Source organism: Crassostrea angulata, chromosome 4, assembly GCF_025612915.1.
Source record: "Crassostrea angulata isolate pt1a10 chromosome 4, ASM2561291v2, whole genome shotgun sequence".
Taxonomy (NCBI): Eukaryota; Metazoa; Mollusca; class Bivalvia; order Ostreida; family Ostreidae; genus Magallana; species Magallana angulata.
This window is the reverse complement of record NC_069114.1, coordinates 9393139-9412952: the sequence shown is the minus strand read 5'-3', so window position 1 is coordinate 9412952 and position 19814 is coordinate 9393139. Positions and strand designations below refer to the sequence as shown.

Genomic DNA, 19814 nt, shown 5'->3' with positions numbered 1-19814 from the left:
TGACTGATGCGCGGAAACCTCACGTGACCGCAATCTCCATAGTGATTGGGTTGTATCGGCCGCCATATTTGTTTTGATATACCATGTGGAATGACGGTGAAAACAAACACAGTCGGCTTCACGGTCTAGGAATATTTTAATGTCATGAAAATCAAAGAAAAATTGGAATCTGAGATGGCAACTCTTGATGATCATCCAGATATCGACAATTTGGATATCGGTGACAATGTTGATGAGTCGTCGGAAAGTGAAATTGATCGATTGGATTTGTATTCCCCTGGTCTCGATTCGCCGACAGAAAGGGGAGTCGCAAAAACGAAGAAAGATGAAGATCTTATTTTAAAAATTATAAAACAGACAAGGACACTTGGTTCAAATACATTAGAACTGTGTGATAAAAAAATGTTGCAGATTCCACGCGAACTGTTAGAGATGAATAACCTTGAGGTAAAGTGTTCGGGCCTGCATAAACATGCATGCAGGGTTACTCCGTTTAACTATATTCACTATGTGACTTTGCTAGCAGGCTAGGGTTTATATATCTTTGTATCTCTTTTTATGTAAGGAAGCCTATAATAATGTGATAGAGAAAATCATTCGACTGTAACATATAGCTGGGATATATGTAGGTCAGGTGATGATGAACATGCATGATGATTTACATGTAGGCAATTGCTTGATTGATCAATACATTCAATATCAATCAGAAAAACTCAAACCTTCAATTTAACTGCAGGTCTCTTGCTCCCATTCTGAAAAAAACCCACTTAGGACGACCCGGGAGCTACAGTGCCACTCTAGCTGACTCATTGAAAAAAAAGTGTATTTTAATTTATATTACACTTACAAATCTGTGCTAGATTTGGACTGATTAACTTTATTGATACACAAATTCTGTGGCATTAGAGCCATTAAATTCTTCATGCAAATTGCTACTGCTATCATCACTTACTTTTTTCGGACTAATTAATTTCTCTGAAACACTGTGCGGACCTTGGAATATGAAAATATAATTTCACATCAAGATCAAGATTGACCTTGTTTACTTGTAAACAAACTGCACTACTTACTTTATCAAATTATGGGTCTGGTGATGGTGTTTGAAAGACTATTAGAGGCTAGTAAATCAAAGTGATGATATCAGTAGTAAATTGCATTTAGAATTTATTGTACTTATTTTTTCCACAGAATGTGCATGTAAATAAGGTTTAATCAGTCCAAAACTAGCACACATTTTTGTATGCAATAATTAAACACACAATTTTTGCATTGGGTGGCACTGTTATAGGTTGATCCAGGTTATCCATCTGAATTTTTTCAAACTGGGAGCTAGTTAAAACCTGCAACTAAACTTATCACTGTATATGTTGAAATACTTAAAGATTTTTAGTGGGCACATTTTTTAATATCAGTTTAATTTTAGACCATTATGATATTGACAATGATAGTGAAGTATTTTCTACTTCTGGATAGAACCCTTATAGTTACAGCCAATTCTTTATGCTTCAACCTATAAATTATGAAACTGTATTAAATTTTCAGTACCTGTACCTAGAAGGAAACGAACTGACTAGTCTTCCGGACGATTTTTTCGACTGCTTGCCACGACTAACATGGCTCGATCTCAGGAGGAACAAACTTTTACGATTACCAAGCGTGTACACGGGTCGACACAATCACCTCCGAACACTTCTTCTGGAAGGAAACAAACTCAGAAGTCTTCCCCTTGAACTAGGTAATAAAAAACTCATGAGGATTTAATTCTCTGAGACTCCTATCATCAAATTGCATTAATTGGACATAAAAGAACTTACTGTAGAATTATTATATTTCGTCTAAGCTCGATTTTGAGTTTGCGAGTATCTCTTATCAGCGAATTTACATCTTCCACAAGTTAATAAATTAGTCAAATAAAGTCATATTTGCTTTTGTAAGCATAAGATAATACACGAAATTACATCCCCACGAACCTGTAGAATTAAAGCAATCCCCGAAAATTGGCCTCCACAAATTGAATGATTCCACAGTATGTGAAAAGTCCTGGTTTTTTTTTTATTATTTTAATCAGCATTTACAGTGACTATCTGAAAGATTTATACTAGTATACATGTTACATAAAAAATTAGAGGTACATTATGTCTTTTCTGTATGATTGAAAATTATTAGATATGTATCATAAAAAAACCATTTATTTATTGAGAAGGGAGAATGATGTCTGATTGACAATTAAATGCATGTAAATATTAAAATGATAATTGGAAATACTGGTTATGCTGTTTATTTTAGGTTTAATTAAGAGTTTAAATGGTCTGAATATAAGCAACAACCCCATTGAATTTCCACCGAAAGACATCATGGAGAAAGGCACTGCAGAAATCCTGAAATTCCTACGAGAGATGCTCCAGGCCAAGTCATCCGGTCAACTCTTGAACGGTATGACCAGTACAGAATTAAAGTCAACATCTCATTGAACATAAGGCAGCTGGGATGACGTTGTTAAGAACATGATATAAAGAATATAAAGAATTGTTTTGTTTTTTTGTAAAATCATTTCCCTAATAAAAAAAACTTGTTAATACATACAGTGGCTACTCAGATGAACAATTTCGACTAGGCTAGCATTGTCCATATAGGGATATTTATTAAAATCCTTGTTTTTATACTTAATTTGTGCTCCTCCTCTTTCACTCTTTCTTTCTCTCTCTCTCTTTCTGTCTCTTACTTTATTTCTCTCTCTCTCTCTCTTTTTATTTCTCTTTTAATGGGTCTTTATGCATCTAGTGTAGTAAAGACTGACAATCTCTCTCTCTCTCTCTCTCTCTCTCTCTCTCATTTTGATATCTTTGCTCCTCCAGGTTCCCCAGGGAATGGTAGCAGCAGTAGTTCTGACGACTGGGATGATGGAGATGACCTTCAGGACTACGCCAAGCGGCGTCAGCGGACCCTGGCCCTCGACGACGCCAAGAGCACCACCACCAAGTCCTCGGACCCATTTGGACCGGTGCCACAGCCAGTGGCTCTCCACCGCCCGGTCAGTTACACAGACAAAAAACAGGAGAAGGCGGAGAAAGTGCGCCGTGCGGGGGCGTCTGGAACTGTGGAAAGGTGAGTGATGATGATCAGAAGAAATGTGTCTTTTAAGCTATGGTGTGATAGACTGATGAAAATAAGATGGAGAGAATATTATTCGCAATGTGTTGTTGGTCAGGAGTCATGTTATAATGATGAGATTAGAGAGACTTATGTAGCAATTCTGCATAGAAAACTATTAAACAGTGGCTGATGTATTTCCTCAATATAAACATTTACAGTACCTTTTAGTTATTATGGTACTGTACTTATCAATTTTCTGTGAATTATGTCAAGTGGAAGAGACTTCTTTTCTGACTGCCCTCCTATGCAAAAAATAGTTAAGATTTCAAATTATATTTCAACAAAGAACAGATTTATGAAAGAATCAGATGAACAAACTTTCTTGAGTTGTTGATAGTAAGAATACTTTTTTGGCTTTAAGCTTTAGGAGACAGAGGTAGGTTATGGTAATTTGATTCTGAATTTCCTCCCAGCCAATTATCCCATAAGTCCATTAGACTAATAGAAGTATCGTAATGGAAGAACTCCATTAGAAAATGCCAGAAGCTTTTCTCCACTCCAAGACTTTGCCAAATATCAAGGTTTCTCGAATACTTTTCTCTGCTTAATGGTTCTTGGTAGTTAGTTAGGTGTAGCAACCAAAGTATGTTCATAAAAAATGTATATGAATAAAATTTGTATGACATCATTAGTTTGTGATGTCAGATCACCGCTTTCAACACATCACAGCCAGTGAATCTCACCTATGTAGACGTGCATGTATATGAAATTTAAACTATGATTTTATGAAGTAAGATTTCAGAACCATACTTATACATACATCGTTTGCACAACATTAGTTACTTTAGAGCTATAGGTCTTCTGAAATTGAATTTAAATTTCAGACTGGTTGACAAAATATTTCTGGATGTAGCTTCATTGTCTCTGTTGGTACATCATTACCAAGGTGTATACATGTTTATCTGAATGAAGTTAATTTTATCAATGATGATTTTAGTGTGTTGAATTTTCAGTGTTGATTCTACATACTTTGTGACAGAAGCTTTCAATGAGGAGAATAGGTACCTCTTGCTGTATTTCTCTGCTCTCAAATAAATACTTCAGAGGACTTGATGGTTCTGTTCTTATGAATAACCAAACTTGTTTTTGAAATATACAATACTTTACATCTTTCTGTCATTGAATAGTGAATAACAAAACTTTGGAAAATTCTGTTAATTTTAACACAAAATACTATTCTCCTGACAAGAATTAGAATGACTATATGCATCCAAGTCATTAATTTCCCCCCAAATTATTAATTCCACCTTAAATCCTTCATCATTGTTACTAGTTAATGGATTAAGTTTGGGTTCTAACATTTTTTTCTTTTTATTTCTTCTGGCTGGGGAACATATAGTCATTGACCATGATTAAGTGAATTAACGATTTCTGTACTTGATTCATTGGCTGGATTTTCATTCTATGCCGATTCCTCTTCCTTCATGACCCCTGTAATTAAATTAAATATGGATGTTAATGTTAATTGATTCTCTTAATTAAGCAATTAATGGTGTGATTTATATTCAGAAGGATGTTTATTTTTTAATATTGTCATACCCTTAGCTTCATGAGTTTAAAGGGTTTTGTTTGGTCTAGATTAAACTTAAAGAAATAAAAATACAAGTAAGAGTGAACATTTCCTTAAAACTATAATTTTCAGGTCTAAATGATATTAAATGAATATTTTTTTTTCAAAATTTTGATAAATAGATAGAACTAAATTAGTATCAATATAAATTAACTTTTAAAAAAATAATAATATGTGCATTAAAAATTTTTGGAATGAAGTAAAAAATATGGGAGCTAGAAGAACTAATATTAAAATATATTTGCATTTCCATTGTTCTTTCCCTCTGTAAGCCCATACGGAGGAGCTGCAATTATTTCTCTATAATCGCAATTGCTCTGTCAGTATACTATGACGTCATAAAGGTGTAACGTTATATATACTTTTCCATGACGTTATACGATACATCATGTGTTTTCTCCAACTCCATTAAAATTGACGTATTTACATGTAATATTAAAACATGTTTTTGATAACATTTTAAAGGAATTACTGTTATATAACATATCATTGATTCTGTTAACAAATCTATGTGAATTAAAAAGATACATTACAGTCTGAATGTTTACTTTTGATGTAATAGCTAAATGTCAAGGTCTAGGCTAATACAGGGTATTTGCGAGTGGTAAAATGCAAATATAAGTAATAAACAAGGATTATTTAGTGAACATGGCGTTATGAATAGCAACTGCACTGCTGGCATATTTTCCATGATGCGCTAGCGCGCATCATGGAATATGCCACCAGAGCAATTGCTATTCATAATGCCATGTTCACTAAATAACGTTGTTTATTTCTTAAATGCATCTGCGATTTCCTGCTGTTAGTTTTCGACACATGATAGAGTCAGGCAGGATGGACTCCCTGCGTCAAGTCTCCTTGAACAGATGGAAGACAAGCTGCAGGTCTGAGACAGCATTCAACGGTTCAGTTCGCAATTCAATTCAAACACAGTTCAGTTCCATTGTTGGAAACAGGCAGTCATTCTCACATATATACTTATATATACTTATTGAGGCCATCCTTAAAAAATGTTTGTTTGGAATAGCCGCCTGGAGGTTTCAAGACCCAGGACCAGGGAGGGAATAATTTTTTTATTTTTCAAACCTGAAGTTAAACTAATTAAAAATTGGTAAAAATATTTAAAAAATGTTGATATATAAAAAGTTATTTTATTTTTTGCAAATAATTTTTTTTCAAGGGGGGGGGGGGGGAGGATGGGGTTGATCAATGAGGCAGGAGGCAATTCCAAAGAAACAATAATTTTATTTTGGCCCCTGTTAATAATATTTATGCATGCATCTATCAACAATGCATGGCTATTTGCATATAATTGACATAATGGTCATTTTTATTCCTTCAAGAACTAAAGAGTTTCATTTTCTTATTTGTGAATTGCATGAAAACTAGAAAAGTTCAATGAGTTGACCCTCAGTCAGTAAATGTTTGTGTCAGGATGGCCATGGATTTCAGATAATGGTTATAGTACAGGTGTCACACCGCTATTTGTTAAATTTACAGGTGAAAGAAGTGTTCATTCATTTTATAACAAAATGTATCCAAAAAAAAAAGAAGACAATTTCTATGAAATATCAGTGTGTTCATTTTTCTCAACAAAATATTCCGAGGAAACACCTAAAAGGACACCCAACTGTGCAACTTTTTCTCTTGGTTTCAAACTGAACAAAATCTGACCCTAAAAATTAAACCTCTATTAAAATCGTTTTTTTGTTTATATGTTATTTGTTAATAACCTGCACACTCCTTAGGAAATGATAGAAAAATGTGCATTTACAAAATTGAAGGAGTAATTCCTATGAAAAATTCTCACCCTTCTAAAAAAATATTGTTAGGATCGTGGTCCAAATTTATTTAAACTGAATAATTTAAAAGGAATTGTTATTTAAAATACTATATATATAAGTATAAATATTCTTTAAACTTTTTAATGAAATTACAGTTGCATTCATTTTGACTGGTCAATCACCGGTGTGATACCTACGGCCTATATGTTTTTAAGATAAAAATTCAGATATTTTTTGTTCCAATTTTTACTTCTTTTTTTTTTTTGAATTTTCCCAAATTTGTTTTTTTCTAATTTCAGAGTATTAAATTTCTGGATTTTAGTAAAAGAGCACTCTCTTCTATAAAATTTTATACAATATATACCTGTTAAATCATTTAACTATATAAAAAATGATAAATGGTACAATTTATAGTTTGCTTTATAATTGGCATGTTTTACATTTTTGCATGATTTTTTGTTTCAATCATCAGAGACTTATGATTGCCCTTTTTATCAATCTAATATGAATGATACATATATTCATTCAAATGAATCATCATAATTACCATAGAATGATTACATATGTCATTGATTGGATCATTCAAACCATTATCATGTTTGAAAACGTGTATTTAATTTAAGAATAACATTAAAACACAATTATTTCTAACAATTTTTAGTGTTTTTTGAATTTTTCTTATCAGTTACATATGTATTATATAGATGAAAATGAATGCATGTACACTGAAAAAAAAACTCAATTTGAATTATTTATATTTTAATCTGATTTTGTACAACAGTCGTAAAAAGTCGGCCGCTAGCGTGATGAACTGGAAAGTGAACCCCTACCCGGAACCCCCGCCCGAGGAATATGCCAACTTCAAGATGACGGAGGAGCGCAAGCTGGCCAAGGTCAAAGAGCACAAACAGAAAACGGACGCCATTATCCAGAGGAGAAAGTAAGGCAGAGAATGCTGTATCATATATAACCTATTAGATGCATGTCAGCAAATTGTGATTTTTAACCTAAATTCTTTTTATTTTTTTAAAAATCAAATTTTGTGTCTGGATAATGCTGTATCATATATAACCTATTAGATGCATGTCAGCAAATTGTGATTTTTAACCTAAATTCTTTTTATTTTTTTAAAAATCAAATTTTGTGTCTGGATAATGCTGTATCATATATAACCTATTAGATGCATGTCAGCAAATTGTGATTTTTAACCTAAATTCTTTTTATTTTTTTAAAAATCAAATTTTGTGTCTGGATAATGCTGTATCATATATAACCTATTAGATGCATGTCAGCAAATTGTGATTTTTAACCTAAATTCTTTTTATTTTTTTAAAAATCAAATTTTGTGTCTGGAGGTGAACTATTTTATCCAAATAGTTATAAAGATGTATTCACATGAGAAATTAGCATAGATAAAGTATGGTCTCATATAAGCTTACTTGGGTTACTCAATATTCATCGCATTTTGTACACCAGTTTTGAAGGTGTACACATTGTGAATTGAACTGAGCAATATAGCAAATATTCATTGAAGTAATAACCTTAAGAAGAATCTCAATATTATGTATTCTGTGAACAAGTGTAGCTTTAAATTAGTCCTGGAAAATTGATTTCCACAAATACCAACTGAATCTTCGTTTTTATATTTTAAAACATACCGGTATTTATTAATTTCACCTAGAAACAAGTTTTTTGCTTAAAAGTGTGCTTCTGTGTGTGACAGTATCAATCAGTGTAAAACTTTATGTACTGACAATAACTATGAAGTTTCATGTGTTTATTTTAATGTTTCAGAGATGATGAAGTGCTTAAAGACTGGCGAGTAAAAACAAAGAAAATACAGCAAAAGAAGCACTACGAAAGTATGGTGAAGGGAACGAAGGGTATGACTGATAATCCCTAACCCTAATTCATAAGTAAAGCACAGACTGTACTGATAAACTAGAAAACAAAGTACTCACAATGCAGACCATCAGGAACAATGCATATAAATCACACATTGAGGGGGGGATTCTCCTCTTTTGATTAATTTCTTACAACATTAAAATCCTATATAGAGAAATTTGTCTAATTTTGATAATGTCAATATTATTAATTGTTTTTGGATGTATGAATTTGAATTCAAAGTATAATGTAAAATTGGGAGCATTATGTGTGTGTGTGTTTCCAGATTATACTGATGCTGTTGAGAAAGCCCCCTTTGACATCGACAAAAACCACATGAAAATTCCCACCAATGAAGAGAGAATTAAGGTAAGTCAGAATCTAAGATCATATTTGGAAATCACTTTTTTGCATTTTGAAATGGTAACTGTATTAATTAAGATAGATTTACAGTTTTTGCATTTTCATGTTTTTTGTAACTGACAGGAAGATGTAAAGAATGCCCATGAAAAGGTGCGCCGTGCCATGTCACCGACCACTCGACAGCGAGTGGAGGAGGAAAAGTAAGTACAGATATCAACACAGCTAGAGTACACATGTAGTTCAAGTGTAAACATAAGTAGTATGGATATCAACACAATTAGAGTACACGTTTTTTTAAGTGTAAATATAAGTACAGATATCAACATAGCTAGAGTACACACGTAGTTCAAGTGTAAACATAAGTAGTACGGATATCAACACAGCTATAGTCCTTAGCTGTGTTGACGTGTGTACTTATATGTACACTTGAACTACATAGAGCACACATGTAGTTCAAGTGTAAACATAAGTACGCCGGGTATCAACACAATTAGAGTACTCATGTAGTTGAAGGGTAAAACTAAGCACAGATGTCCATACAGCTAAAATACACAGGAAAAGTAACTGCATATGTCTACACAGAGTACACATGAAAAAATGTCCATGAAGTTAGAATACCTACTAGGAAAAGTAAGTAGAGATGATAAGTAGCTATATTATAGATATCCATACAATGTACCCAAGTAATAATAAAACGAGTAAAAGTAATAGCTGCTGATAAGATCTGATGTAAAAGTAATAGCTGATATCCACACCACTGCTTAACTCTATATATTGCTATGATCCTGAACAATATGTGTGCTTAGCAATAACAACATTAATTCATTCAGGGGTGCCTTCAATAGGATCATAATATTTACTTTAGCAGGTAGGGTAGCAGCTATGAATTTGAATTCAGCTCTGTTGATTCTCTGTTTTGGTGGTTGCAGGAAGTAAGCTAGACTTTCAAGTCCTCGTGTCTTTAAATTTGAGGTTGTTTTTTACAGCAGCCACAAAATGGAAAATCAAAAACATATTATCTTGTTTCTTTGATACTTTCTCTTTCACTGTGACAATAAGCTTGAGTAAAGCCTTAACCAGATGAAGGTCTGTCTTTATGTTTTGTTAAATCAGTTTATCAATTCCTGACTTCACAGCACTTGCTTTGATAGAGTAAATTGCTAGTATGGTGCAACTGAGGATGCAGAATAAAAATAATTATATGGTTTTGTTATATAATTCAGAAATATGGATTCTGAAGTAAAAACTTAAGAAAGTTTAACATTAATCAGTACTGACTTCAAAAGTTACCATACAATTAATGCTGTAATACTGAAGATGGATGTAACTATATATAACATAGATGGAGACTGTGTTTATTATCTTCCAAACAATCAGTTGCCTTTACGATCAGACAGTATGGGTGATTTTTTTGAGAGACAAATGTAATTGCAGACAAACAAGGATCAGGGAATTAGAGAGGAGAATCAAACAGCACACCTCGCTAATGCACGAGAGACGGAAACTCCCCAAGGGAACCCCACAGGAAGAAATGGAGGCCGCCAGAAGGGAGCTGGAAATTGTAAGTACAGTACCCTTACTGCATAGAGACAGACTACCATGGCTTGTATTGAAGCATAACAAATCGGTTAATTGCCAGTATTTAAAGAATTTAAAGACATTGCTCTTAATGATTGTAAAAGATGGTCATATTATAAGAGACACAATGTTGCCCCCAAACAATATATGTCTATGTTTTACAATAATTGAAACTATTTTATTCTGGATGTCTTGATCTAAAGGTTTTGATATATTTTATGTTCTGCAAATGAAGCATCATTTTTTTTAAGAAGTTCAAATTAAAGGTCTTTAACTTGATTTAACAATTTTATCTAACATGATTGGTTTGGGAGAAGGGTAATAATAATTAATTGATATTGCTCTTTTTATTTTCTTTTTACAAAATGGTCATGTTGTATTGTTTAAGTGAATTGCATATTTATCCAAATTGTCATTTTTTTAATAAACAGTTTTAAGGTGTTGAATCATTTTTTCAAAAGTAGCGTATCAAAACTTTTATATAGTTTTCTGCTTTAGTGCCTCCTGATTTTAGTACAATGTTAAGCAACAATTAAAAAAAAACGTTTCAATTTTCTGCATGGTTCTTTATAAAAGAAGCATTTTGACAAAATTGTCAATATAATATGAACTGTATACATGTGCATATATACTGAATTTAATCAATTGAATATGAAATAGTTAATAAAGTTATCCTAATAATTCAACATGATACAGTATGTATGCTATACATGTAATAAACCATTGAACAATTATACTTATATCTTTCAAGAATAGACAACTACAGTATGATGATAATCTAACAATTTGTAAGGAAAGAAGAACTTTTCAATCCTCCATAGATAAGGCAGTTATGCTCTTTTCAGAGTATTTTTAGTTCAATCTTTATTTTTCTGGTGATTGGTCAATCAGTTGTTAATACTATAGAAACCATCATTAGAAACCCACTCCCAGTTTCTCATATGTTTCCTGAAGTCGGCCAACTCATTGAACTTAAATTTCTTGTTTTCTGGAATATTCATTTCATTCTCTTCACCACTGAGAAAGCAAACCTCAGAATTTTTTGGAGATGTAAAAATGATGATTATCTTAATATGAAAACATGCATTTGTTGTAAGATGTACACATTTGCATGAACAGGGTAATTGGTGAGATTTCCTTCATGAAAGTGCGGAGGAGCCAATCAAAATAGAGGATGATTTATTCATCAGAACAAAATATATTCAATGAGTTGGGCCACAGTCAGTAAAAATATGCAAGATCCTACAATGTATAATTTAGAAACATGACATTGATAATATTTCTTCCAGAGAAATTATTTTTCCCTCCCTTCCTATCCCCCTCATCTCAATTCTATTGTCGTGTAGAGTCAATTTCAAATAATTCAGAAATGTTGTTCTTCTTAATAAGAGTATTAAAATAAAAAATATTTTTGATTTTTGTAAATTTTGTAAAGTTCCCTGATTAACGCAATTTCATATTCATTATCCATAAGTATTAATCTACAAAAATGTATTTATATTATTCCTTTACCTTTTTGAAAATCATGAAAAAACATAAGTCAGTCTTGCTTCTCTTTTAATGAATTGTGCAAAACTTTCAATTCATATTCCATTGAGGTAAGAAAAGCAAGACTGATAATAGGTTTATGACCATGGTTTTTGCATATTAAGTATAATTTATGCAATTTGACCCCTTTATGGCATGTATACCAAATGGTTACCAATGAATATTCATGTATTGATTTAAAAATCCTCTCCCGGTCACATGTGCAATGTGCATTGAACAAAATATACAAATTATGCATGGCTTTCAATTCAGTTTACTGTTGTTTTGCATGACAATAACTCCTTTAAATGCTTAATGTAATAAAATGCAACAATTCCAACAACAGAAGATTAATTTCTTTAGGTTTTGTAAAAGTTAATTCAATTAAAAAAGTAATTTAAATATAACAATCCTGATTATTCACATTAATTACTTAATTGGTAGAAGTCTTGTGGTTCATGGGTCTGCAGGATTAGGATTATAAGAGGTGCAATATTCTGTGAACAAACTCTATATTACTGAAAGTAGAGAATTAAGATTCCTGATTAATGTAATGGGAAACCATTATCCGTACTACATAGTTATGGAATTTTTCACATTTTTCCCTTGAAAGCCATCATCTTAATTATTAACTACAATACCCTTACTTTATTAAGAGATGGCTATTAAGTATCTTAAGTATAAGAACTCTCAGGTGGGCCATTTATAACAGCCCACTGAGTGTGCAGGTTAATTTCATTTGAAGACTGAAACTTGAATGAACAGAAATGGTACATATGTATATATAGACATAAAATGGCTTCCAGTAGATAGATTAATTTGGTAGAATAATTGAGAAGATAGAGTTTTGAGTTTAGATTCCTGGCTTGTCTCCTTATCTAGGTGAAATCACTGCAGAAAGACCTCTTGAAGCGCTATCAGGAACTCAAAGCATGGACCACAGGTTTTCTATAGATCTCATAGAATATTATCTGTGCTTGCTTACTTCCAGTTCATTAATCCAGATTGCATGCTTTTTCTTAATGTCTTGTTTCATTCCTAGACATCATGTATACAGCAATTAAGATGGAGACTTGATTAATCTAACGTACAAAGATTTTCCTCTTTCATGTTTTTTTGTCAGTTTGAATCAATTTTTTTTTGTATTTTGTACTGTTTAGGAGAATGTACACTTTGTATTGTTCATAATAATACTTACATTGTCCTTTTTGAAAATTTAAAATTTCAACAATTCATAACACATACAAAACGTGAAATGAGCTTGTCTGTTTTAAATGAGAATTTTATCATGGACTCATCAAGTCTGATCAAGTTTGCCCAAATATAAGTCATGATCAGAGAAACTATCTTTTGCTTGCAAGAAAACTTCTTCATGCAGTTAAATGAACAAAATATTGACTGCATGAGCTCATGCACTCACTTAGGGATTGGGGGAGGGGTCTTGGTAACATTGTATCACCAACACTCAAGTCTCAAGGGAAGCTCTTTTCATATCTGTGGATATGTAACTTAACTAATGTAGCACAATGCTCAAAAAATAATTTGGTTGTGCATTAGACATCCACCTAACTCGCACACAGATAGCCCAATGTCACTGTGAATACCAAGTCATTTATCAGCCTTTTTATGATCTAGAGCAAGAAATATTTTGATTGCAAGAATTAAAAAATAAAATTAAGTTTTGGTGATCTGCAATTTGGTAACAAAATGAGTACTTCAAGATATCATGAGCGCATATGATGCAGATAAATCCCCATCTAATTCATTTTGCTTATTAGATAGAGCTAGACTAGCTAGTGTGAATTTATGTACACGTATTGCTAGTTTATGTTGGGAGGCGGTTGATAATATATGTACATGTACTCATCATATCATTATCTAAGTAATTTTAAAACAGGTATTTTTTGGAAATATAAAGAATAAGTTTAACATACTTTCAGATAAAAATTCATACACCTGTATTTAGAAAATTTCATAATTGAATTGTACAAATAAAAGCTGTAATTAAAGTAAATGTGTAAGTTGATGAAAACTATATTGGAAAAAACCCAAAGTAATTGCATTTTATCCTGAGACTCTTAAAAAAAATTACACTAGCCTGAATCTTTAGATTGAAAAAAAATCTCTTCATAAGTTCAAAGTTTTATAGAAATTCAAGTGCAATCCTGAAGAAAACATAGTATTTAATTTGTCAGTGCTGGAAAATAAAATACAAAAGAACTTGTAATTTTGAAAAGAATACATAGTGTTGTTAATTCATTGTGGGATAGTTATAAAAGGTCTGTATTTTTTGGAACAGGACAGCTCGGAATCATTCACATTAGCATTGTTTTGCCACCTATCTCCAAACAATGACCAAGTGGTAAGGCAACAGTGTGACAATTTGTCAGTCCACTGTCAGCTAGAACAGTTTGTCTATTGAAGTCCTTTATGTGGAGTCGTGTAGGATACTGTGCTATCAGCTATCACAGTTTGTCATTTAAAGTACTCTATGTGGAGTCATGTAGGCTACTGTGCTATCAGTTATCACAGTTTGTCATTTAAAGTACTCTATTTGGTTTCATTTAGGATACTATGCTGTGAGCTAGGACAGAACTGTCAATTTAAGTCCTTTATGGGAAGTTATGTAGGATACCAGCTGTGCTGTCAGTGTCAGCTAGAACAGTCAATATTTTAAGTACTTTATGTAGAGTCATATAAGATACTGTTCTGTCAGTTAGAATAGTTTATTAATTTAAATCCTTTATGTGAAGTCATGTAGGATACTAGCTAATGGTGTCAGTGTCAGCTAGAACAGTCAATATACATGTTGATCAAGTACTTTATGTGGAGCCATAAAGGATACTATGCTGTTAGGAAAGATAGTTTTTCAATATAAGTACTCTATGTGGAGTTATTAAAGATACATGTATTATTTAACCTATGCTGTCAGTGTCAGCTAGAACAGTTTGTCTATTTTGGTACTTAATATTGAGTCATTTAGGATAGTCAGTTAGAACTGTTTGTCGATATAAGTACTCTATGTGGAGTCATTTAGGATATAATGCTGTTAGTGTCAGCTAGAACAGTAATTATAAGTACTTAATGTGGAGTCATTTAGAATACAATGCTGTTAGTGTCAGCTAGAACAGTAATTATAAGTACTCTATGTGGACTCATTTAGGATACAATACTGTTAGTGTCAGCTAGAACAGTAATTATAAGTACTTAATGTGGAGTCATTTAGAATACGGTGTTGTCAATGTCAGCTTGTTAATGTAAGTCTTTTATTTGGAGTCATGCCATTGTTAGATACTGTGCTGTCAGTGTCAGCTTCAATGGCAGTTTGGCAGTTGACTTGTAGTACTTTACCATAAGTTGAGTCATGTAGGATGCCATGCTATCAGCTATCACAGTTTCTCTATTTTAGTACTTTTTGTGGAGTCATTTAGGATACTGTGCTGCCACTGTCAGCTAGGAGACTTTGTCAGTTTAAGTCCTTTATGTTGAGTCTTGCCATTGTAAGGTACTGTGCTGTCAGTGTCAGCTAGGGCAGTTTGTCAGTTTTAGTACTTTTTTCATATGTATTTTGCATACACATGCATACACATGCCGCGTGTACAAATTTTGGTTAGAATTGGGCTTAGTATATTTAAAACAAAAATAATCACTATGATAACAGTCAAGTACAATGCACCTTTAATTGGTTTTTGATCAGATTTTACACTCGACACATTAACAATTTTTTAAGAATAACAAAAAAGTATATTATCAATCGGACATTTTTTTTATAAAGTTGTAATGACACTTGATATAATTATATATGCATGGTAAATAAAATGTAAAAGCTTTTATCAGTATATGTTTCCATTTTATGCACATTGGTATTTTACAATCATAACTTGCTTAGTAATTCTACATGAATTTTAGCCTTTCGGAATCACGGGCTAAATATTAATTCCAGGATTGATGTATAGACAGAAAACTAATGCATTTTACAAGGTAGTAACTCTCTCTTTTGGCTTTTACGTCAATTTTCTTGTGCAAACTTTGTTTAATTTGCACTATGTTTACTTAATAGATCAATAGCACTCACATTTCTGTGACCACATAGGCAATCAAAATCTAATTCAACATTCTTCTTTAAAAAATGTTCAATTATGTGTAAAAGCTAAAATGTTTGTACATATTTGAATGTAAAGGTAATGTTTACTGAGTAGTTAAACATTCAATATTAGATTTGGTTAACACCTCAGACTACAGCCTTATAAAGACAAGTTTTACAGGTTATTTTACCCGAAAGGGAAAAAATGATTGAAAATTAATTAATAGCAGTTTATAATATAAAAGCAGTTGATGGCAGATAAAAAACAAAATTATATAGAAACTATTTTGGTAACTTTGTTACAAATTTTTATACATTCATTTGGAAGAATGGTGGGTGATCCGATCCCCTTCTTTTTGTCCTTCAGGATATAAATAGTCCATTTTGTCTTGCAGATTCATTGGTCTCCAAAAAGTTTCCTCATGCATTTGGTAAAATACATAATTTGAAATGTGGTAATATCATTATAGATGTAAACTGTGTCTGTCTTAGACCCAAGAGAGAGTGCATGCACACTTAGAAATTAGGAACATGCATGAGTTCTGGAGATTACAGAATGAGCTTCTGATTCTTAAAGCATCTCTACCAAACTTTAGCTCTCTTTTAAAATGTCTTTCTTAAATTCTTTCAATGTGCCGTTGTCTTTTCCCTGTGATATTTAAAACATTCATGATCAATTAAGAGTCTTAATTTCCTTGTTGTGAAATGTAGATGGTTTTTTAAAAGTTTGGTTGTTTTTTAATTATTTTTCTTTAATAGACTTAGGATTACATGTAGTTAAATTTGATTGAGCTGAAGCACATGCATCCATAGGCTATTGATTACAGAAGCAGTTACACATTTAGTAATGATTACATTTGTTGAATAACAAGCCAGGTATTATTTAGGTCATAATATTACCTGTATAGTTTCAAAGTCTATTCAAGGTCAGATAAAAATTGTCAAGGTCACTAGATCAAAAAATGGTCCAAGAGTTATATGGTTCTGTTCTTTTCTCCTGGATTAATCTGATTGTTATTAAAGTTCATTTGATGAAGTGCAAATTCATAAACTCTTGGTATAGTAATTACATTTTTTTTCAACTAAATTTCTCCAGTTTAGCAACTTAAGACTTCTAAGGCAAGACCAATAGAAATTTGGTAATTTGCAATGAAATGATACTAATTAGGTTTTATTTTTAGTAGTGGACATTGAAGTATTCTGCATGAGTAGAGAGTAGCTGATGTGTGTGATATATAATGCTGTTTTTGAGAAAATTAATTGTACTTCATAGAAGACATAGTTTTATAATCTCTTCTATTCTATTGACTCTGTTTTGATGTTATATTAAAAAATACGAAGTAGGAAAAAAATCTGCTTATAATTGTTAATGATTGCCTCTGCTTTTAATTGCATCTATGAAAGGAATATCTGAATATCCCTGTTCAGTCTGTTTGATTCAGAATTATTTAAATTATTCAACATTAGGTTTTGATGTGTACTTTTTTTGCATTAAAAGCTAGCTAGTACATTTACATATAACTTTATATCGTTGAATACATAATCATATAGTTATACTTGTAGCATATAATGAAAACCATATCTAGGACCCTTCTGTAAAAAAAAAAAAACCCATATTACTTAGAAAATTATTTAATATTGATTTACAACTTCACAGCCTTTACTTTTCATAACTTTGATTTATTGAAAGCTTTTTTGGTCAATTATGAGTAACATTTACAGGTAGAAGTTCTTATAGTACCTCTTCAGGTACTGTGTGGCAATAGATGCCCACCCCACTCTCGCACAGTGGACCAACGCGGGGGTCTGAGTAAGTGATTACTCTTCTAGATCTCTATTGTTTTACTTGTACACAGTCGTGTCCAAAAAATTACAAAGGGTCGACGGGCGTATCGTTGTTTATAACGTCTACAGAAAGTAATGTAATTTCATTCAGTATGAAAGTAATACTGAATTGTCATTGAGTTATTAAGACATTGGGATGTATTGATGGAACTGATCCAGACAAAGTTTTAATATATTATAACAAACTTTGATTACAGGAAAGTTGCCAATTGTCAAATAACTTGGGGGCTCATTTAATTCATTAGCTTCAGTGATATATTAATATGTACCTTGGCAACATACATTATTTCTAATATTTTCTAACAAATTTACCTTTTTTTTGCAATCAAATGTTTTATATTTTATTTTTCATAATTATATGCAGGGTAATTTTGATTCTAGATTATAAAGTCATCCATATTAAATTAAATACTAATAATTACTGCCTTTTGCTATTATACATTAATAATTTTGAACTCACTATGTTATGCAATTTTTTTTTCACATTAGGACAATGAGTTGTAGTCAGTTGTCAATTTTCTTTTTTAATCTTTTTTAAAATAATTTTTATTACATGTACGATTCGACTAACATATGTCAGTAGTGGAAATAATTCACTCTGTTGATTACAAAATAATATCACATGACCATTTTGTATGGTGACTGAGGTGTTGCTTGCTGTGATTTTTATGTTTTTATTTTTTGCCCAGTGTGTCTTAAAAATAACTTTAAAATATTTTGAGGATAATATATATTTCAGGTTATTTTTTTTTTTTTTGAAAATCAAACACTTATTTTACCACATAGCAAAAGAGAATAAAAAAGCATCGGTAAAGTAATTTTAGGTTTAAAAATTTATACATATTTGGTATCTGCCTCTTTTTCAGGCTGAAGATTTGCACAAAGAACTGGTGTCCACCAGGAAGAATCTAGAGTACCGCTTTAAAGCTTTCACCGGGGAACTCAGTACAGGGAACATACACCGAAGAAACCGCGTTCCCAAAATCTAGTCAATATCATCGAAGAACGGGGGGAAAAATGGATAATTCTGGTGGAAAGTATGTGACGGTGACGTTGGATTTTTGAAGTGATCTTTTCCTGTGTTTGCGTTATGTGAAATGCTCTGCCATTACGTATACACCAGTTTTTTCCTGACACAAACATATCCTGTGAAAGGTGCTATAATTGACAGCCAGGATCTCATGAAGAGATGTTTACCTAATGAACAACATCTTACGTATTACAAAACCAATTGCCATTCACTATACCTTTGATGTACTGGAAGCATTAATGTTACCGGGTATATCATTCTGCCTTCTTTTCTCTGGTTTACATTGATACTCTTTCATTTTACCATTAATCAAACACTCCAAGTTACACAAGTGTTTGACATATTTATCTATAAATATACATGCACTGAAACACTGACATAGTTCGGATGTTCAAGAATAAATGTACTTGTTAATTTAGATTTGATTTGGCTTTTATCACCTTGTACCTTATTGTTATAATATCTGTTAAATGATAAATGTATGAATCCGTCCAGATGATATGATTTTGTTATTATATAGTGTTCAAATAAAAATAATGAAAAATTTAAAAGGAAGTGGAAACATTTGAGAGAGAGAGAGAGAGAGAGAGAGAGAGAGAGAGAGTAAATACTGTGGAATCATTAAAATTCTTGGGGGCTAATTTTCGTGGATTGCTTAAATTTTACTGGTTCATGGGGATATAATTTCGTGTATATTCTCGTATACCTACGAAAGGAAATATGACTTTATTGCCTTGATTTATTATTTCGTGGAGGATGTTAATTCGTGGATGAGAGGTACCCACGAATTCCACGAAAATTGAGCCACCACGAAATCTAATGATTCCACAGTAGCACTCCTAGAAGAAGATACAGGATTCTTTGAGTTTTGAGCTAACCTACATGTAGTGTTTAGCTGGCAGGTTTTGCTGACATGACCCATCATCAGATGTAGGTTAGTTGAACACTAGGAAACTTTTAATTAAATCAATTACACTTTGTTAGGGAAAGGTTGTT

General features: G+C 32.1%; 1 protein-coding gene across 10 annotated transcripts; it reads left to right on the top strand.

The window, feature by feature from the left end:
- Positions 1–138: 138 nt before the first annotated feature.
- Positions 139–19369, top strand: LOC128182327 (leucine-rich repeat-containing protein 27-like). 10 transcript variants are annotated; one of them, XM_052850913.1, is made up of 16 exons: positions 139–447; positions 1543–1735; positions 2287–2433; positions 2856–3105; positions 4107–4154; positions 5530–5607; positions 7289–7447; positions 8302–8390; positions 8678–8760; positions 8878–8954; positions 10189–10315; positions 12742–12802; positions 15803–15840; positions 16339–16374; positions 17666–17753; positions 18655–18795. In XM_052850913.1, exons 1-16 carry the CDS (start codon positions 145–147, stop codon positions 18657–18659), a joined length of 1782 nt encoding a protein of 593 aa, XP_052706873.1. In that variant the 5' UTR covers positions 139–144; the 3' UTR covers positions 18660–18795. The 10 variants fall into 10 exon arrangements, with proteins under 10 accessions (XP_052706873.1, XP_052706876.1, XP_052706877.1 ...); XM_052850916.1 differs by lacking the exon at positions 4107–4154; XM_052850917.1 differs by lacking the exon at positions 5530–5607.
- The last annotated feature ends 445 nt before the right edge of the window (positions 19370–19814 follow it).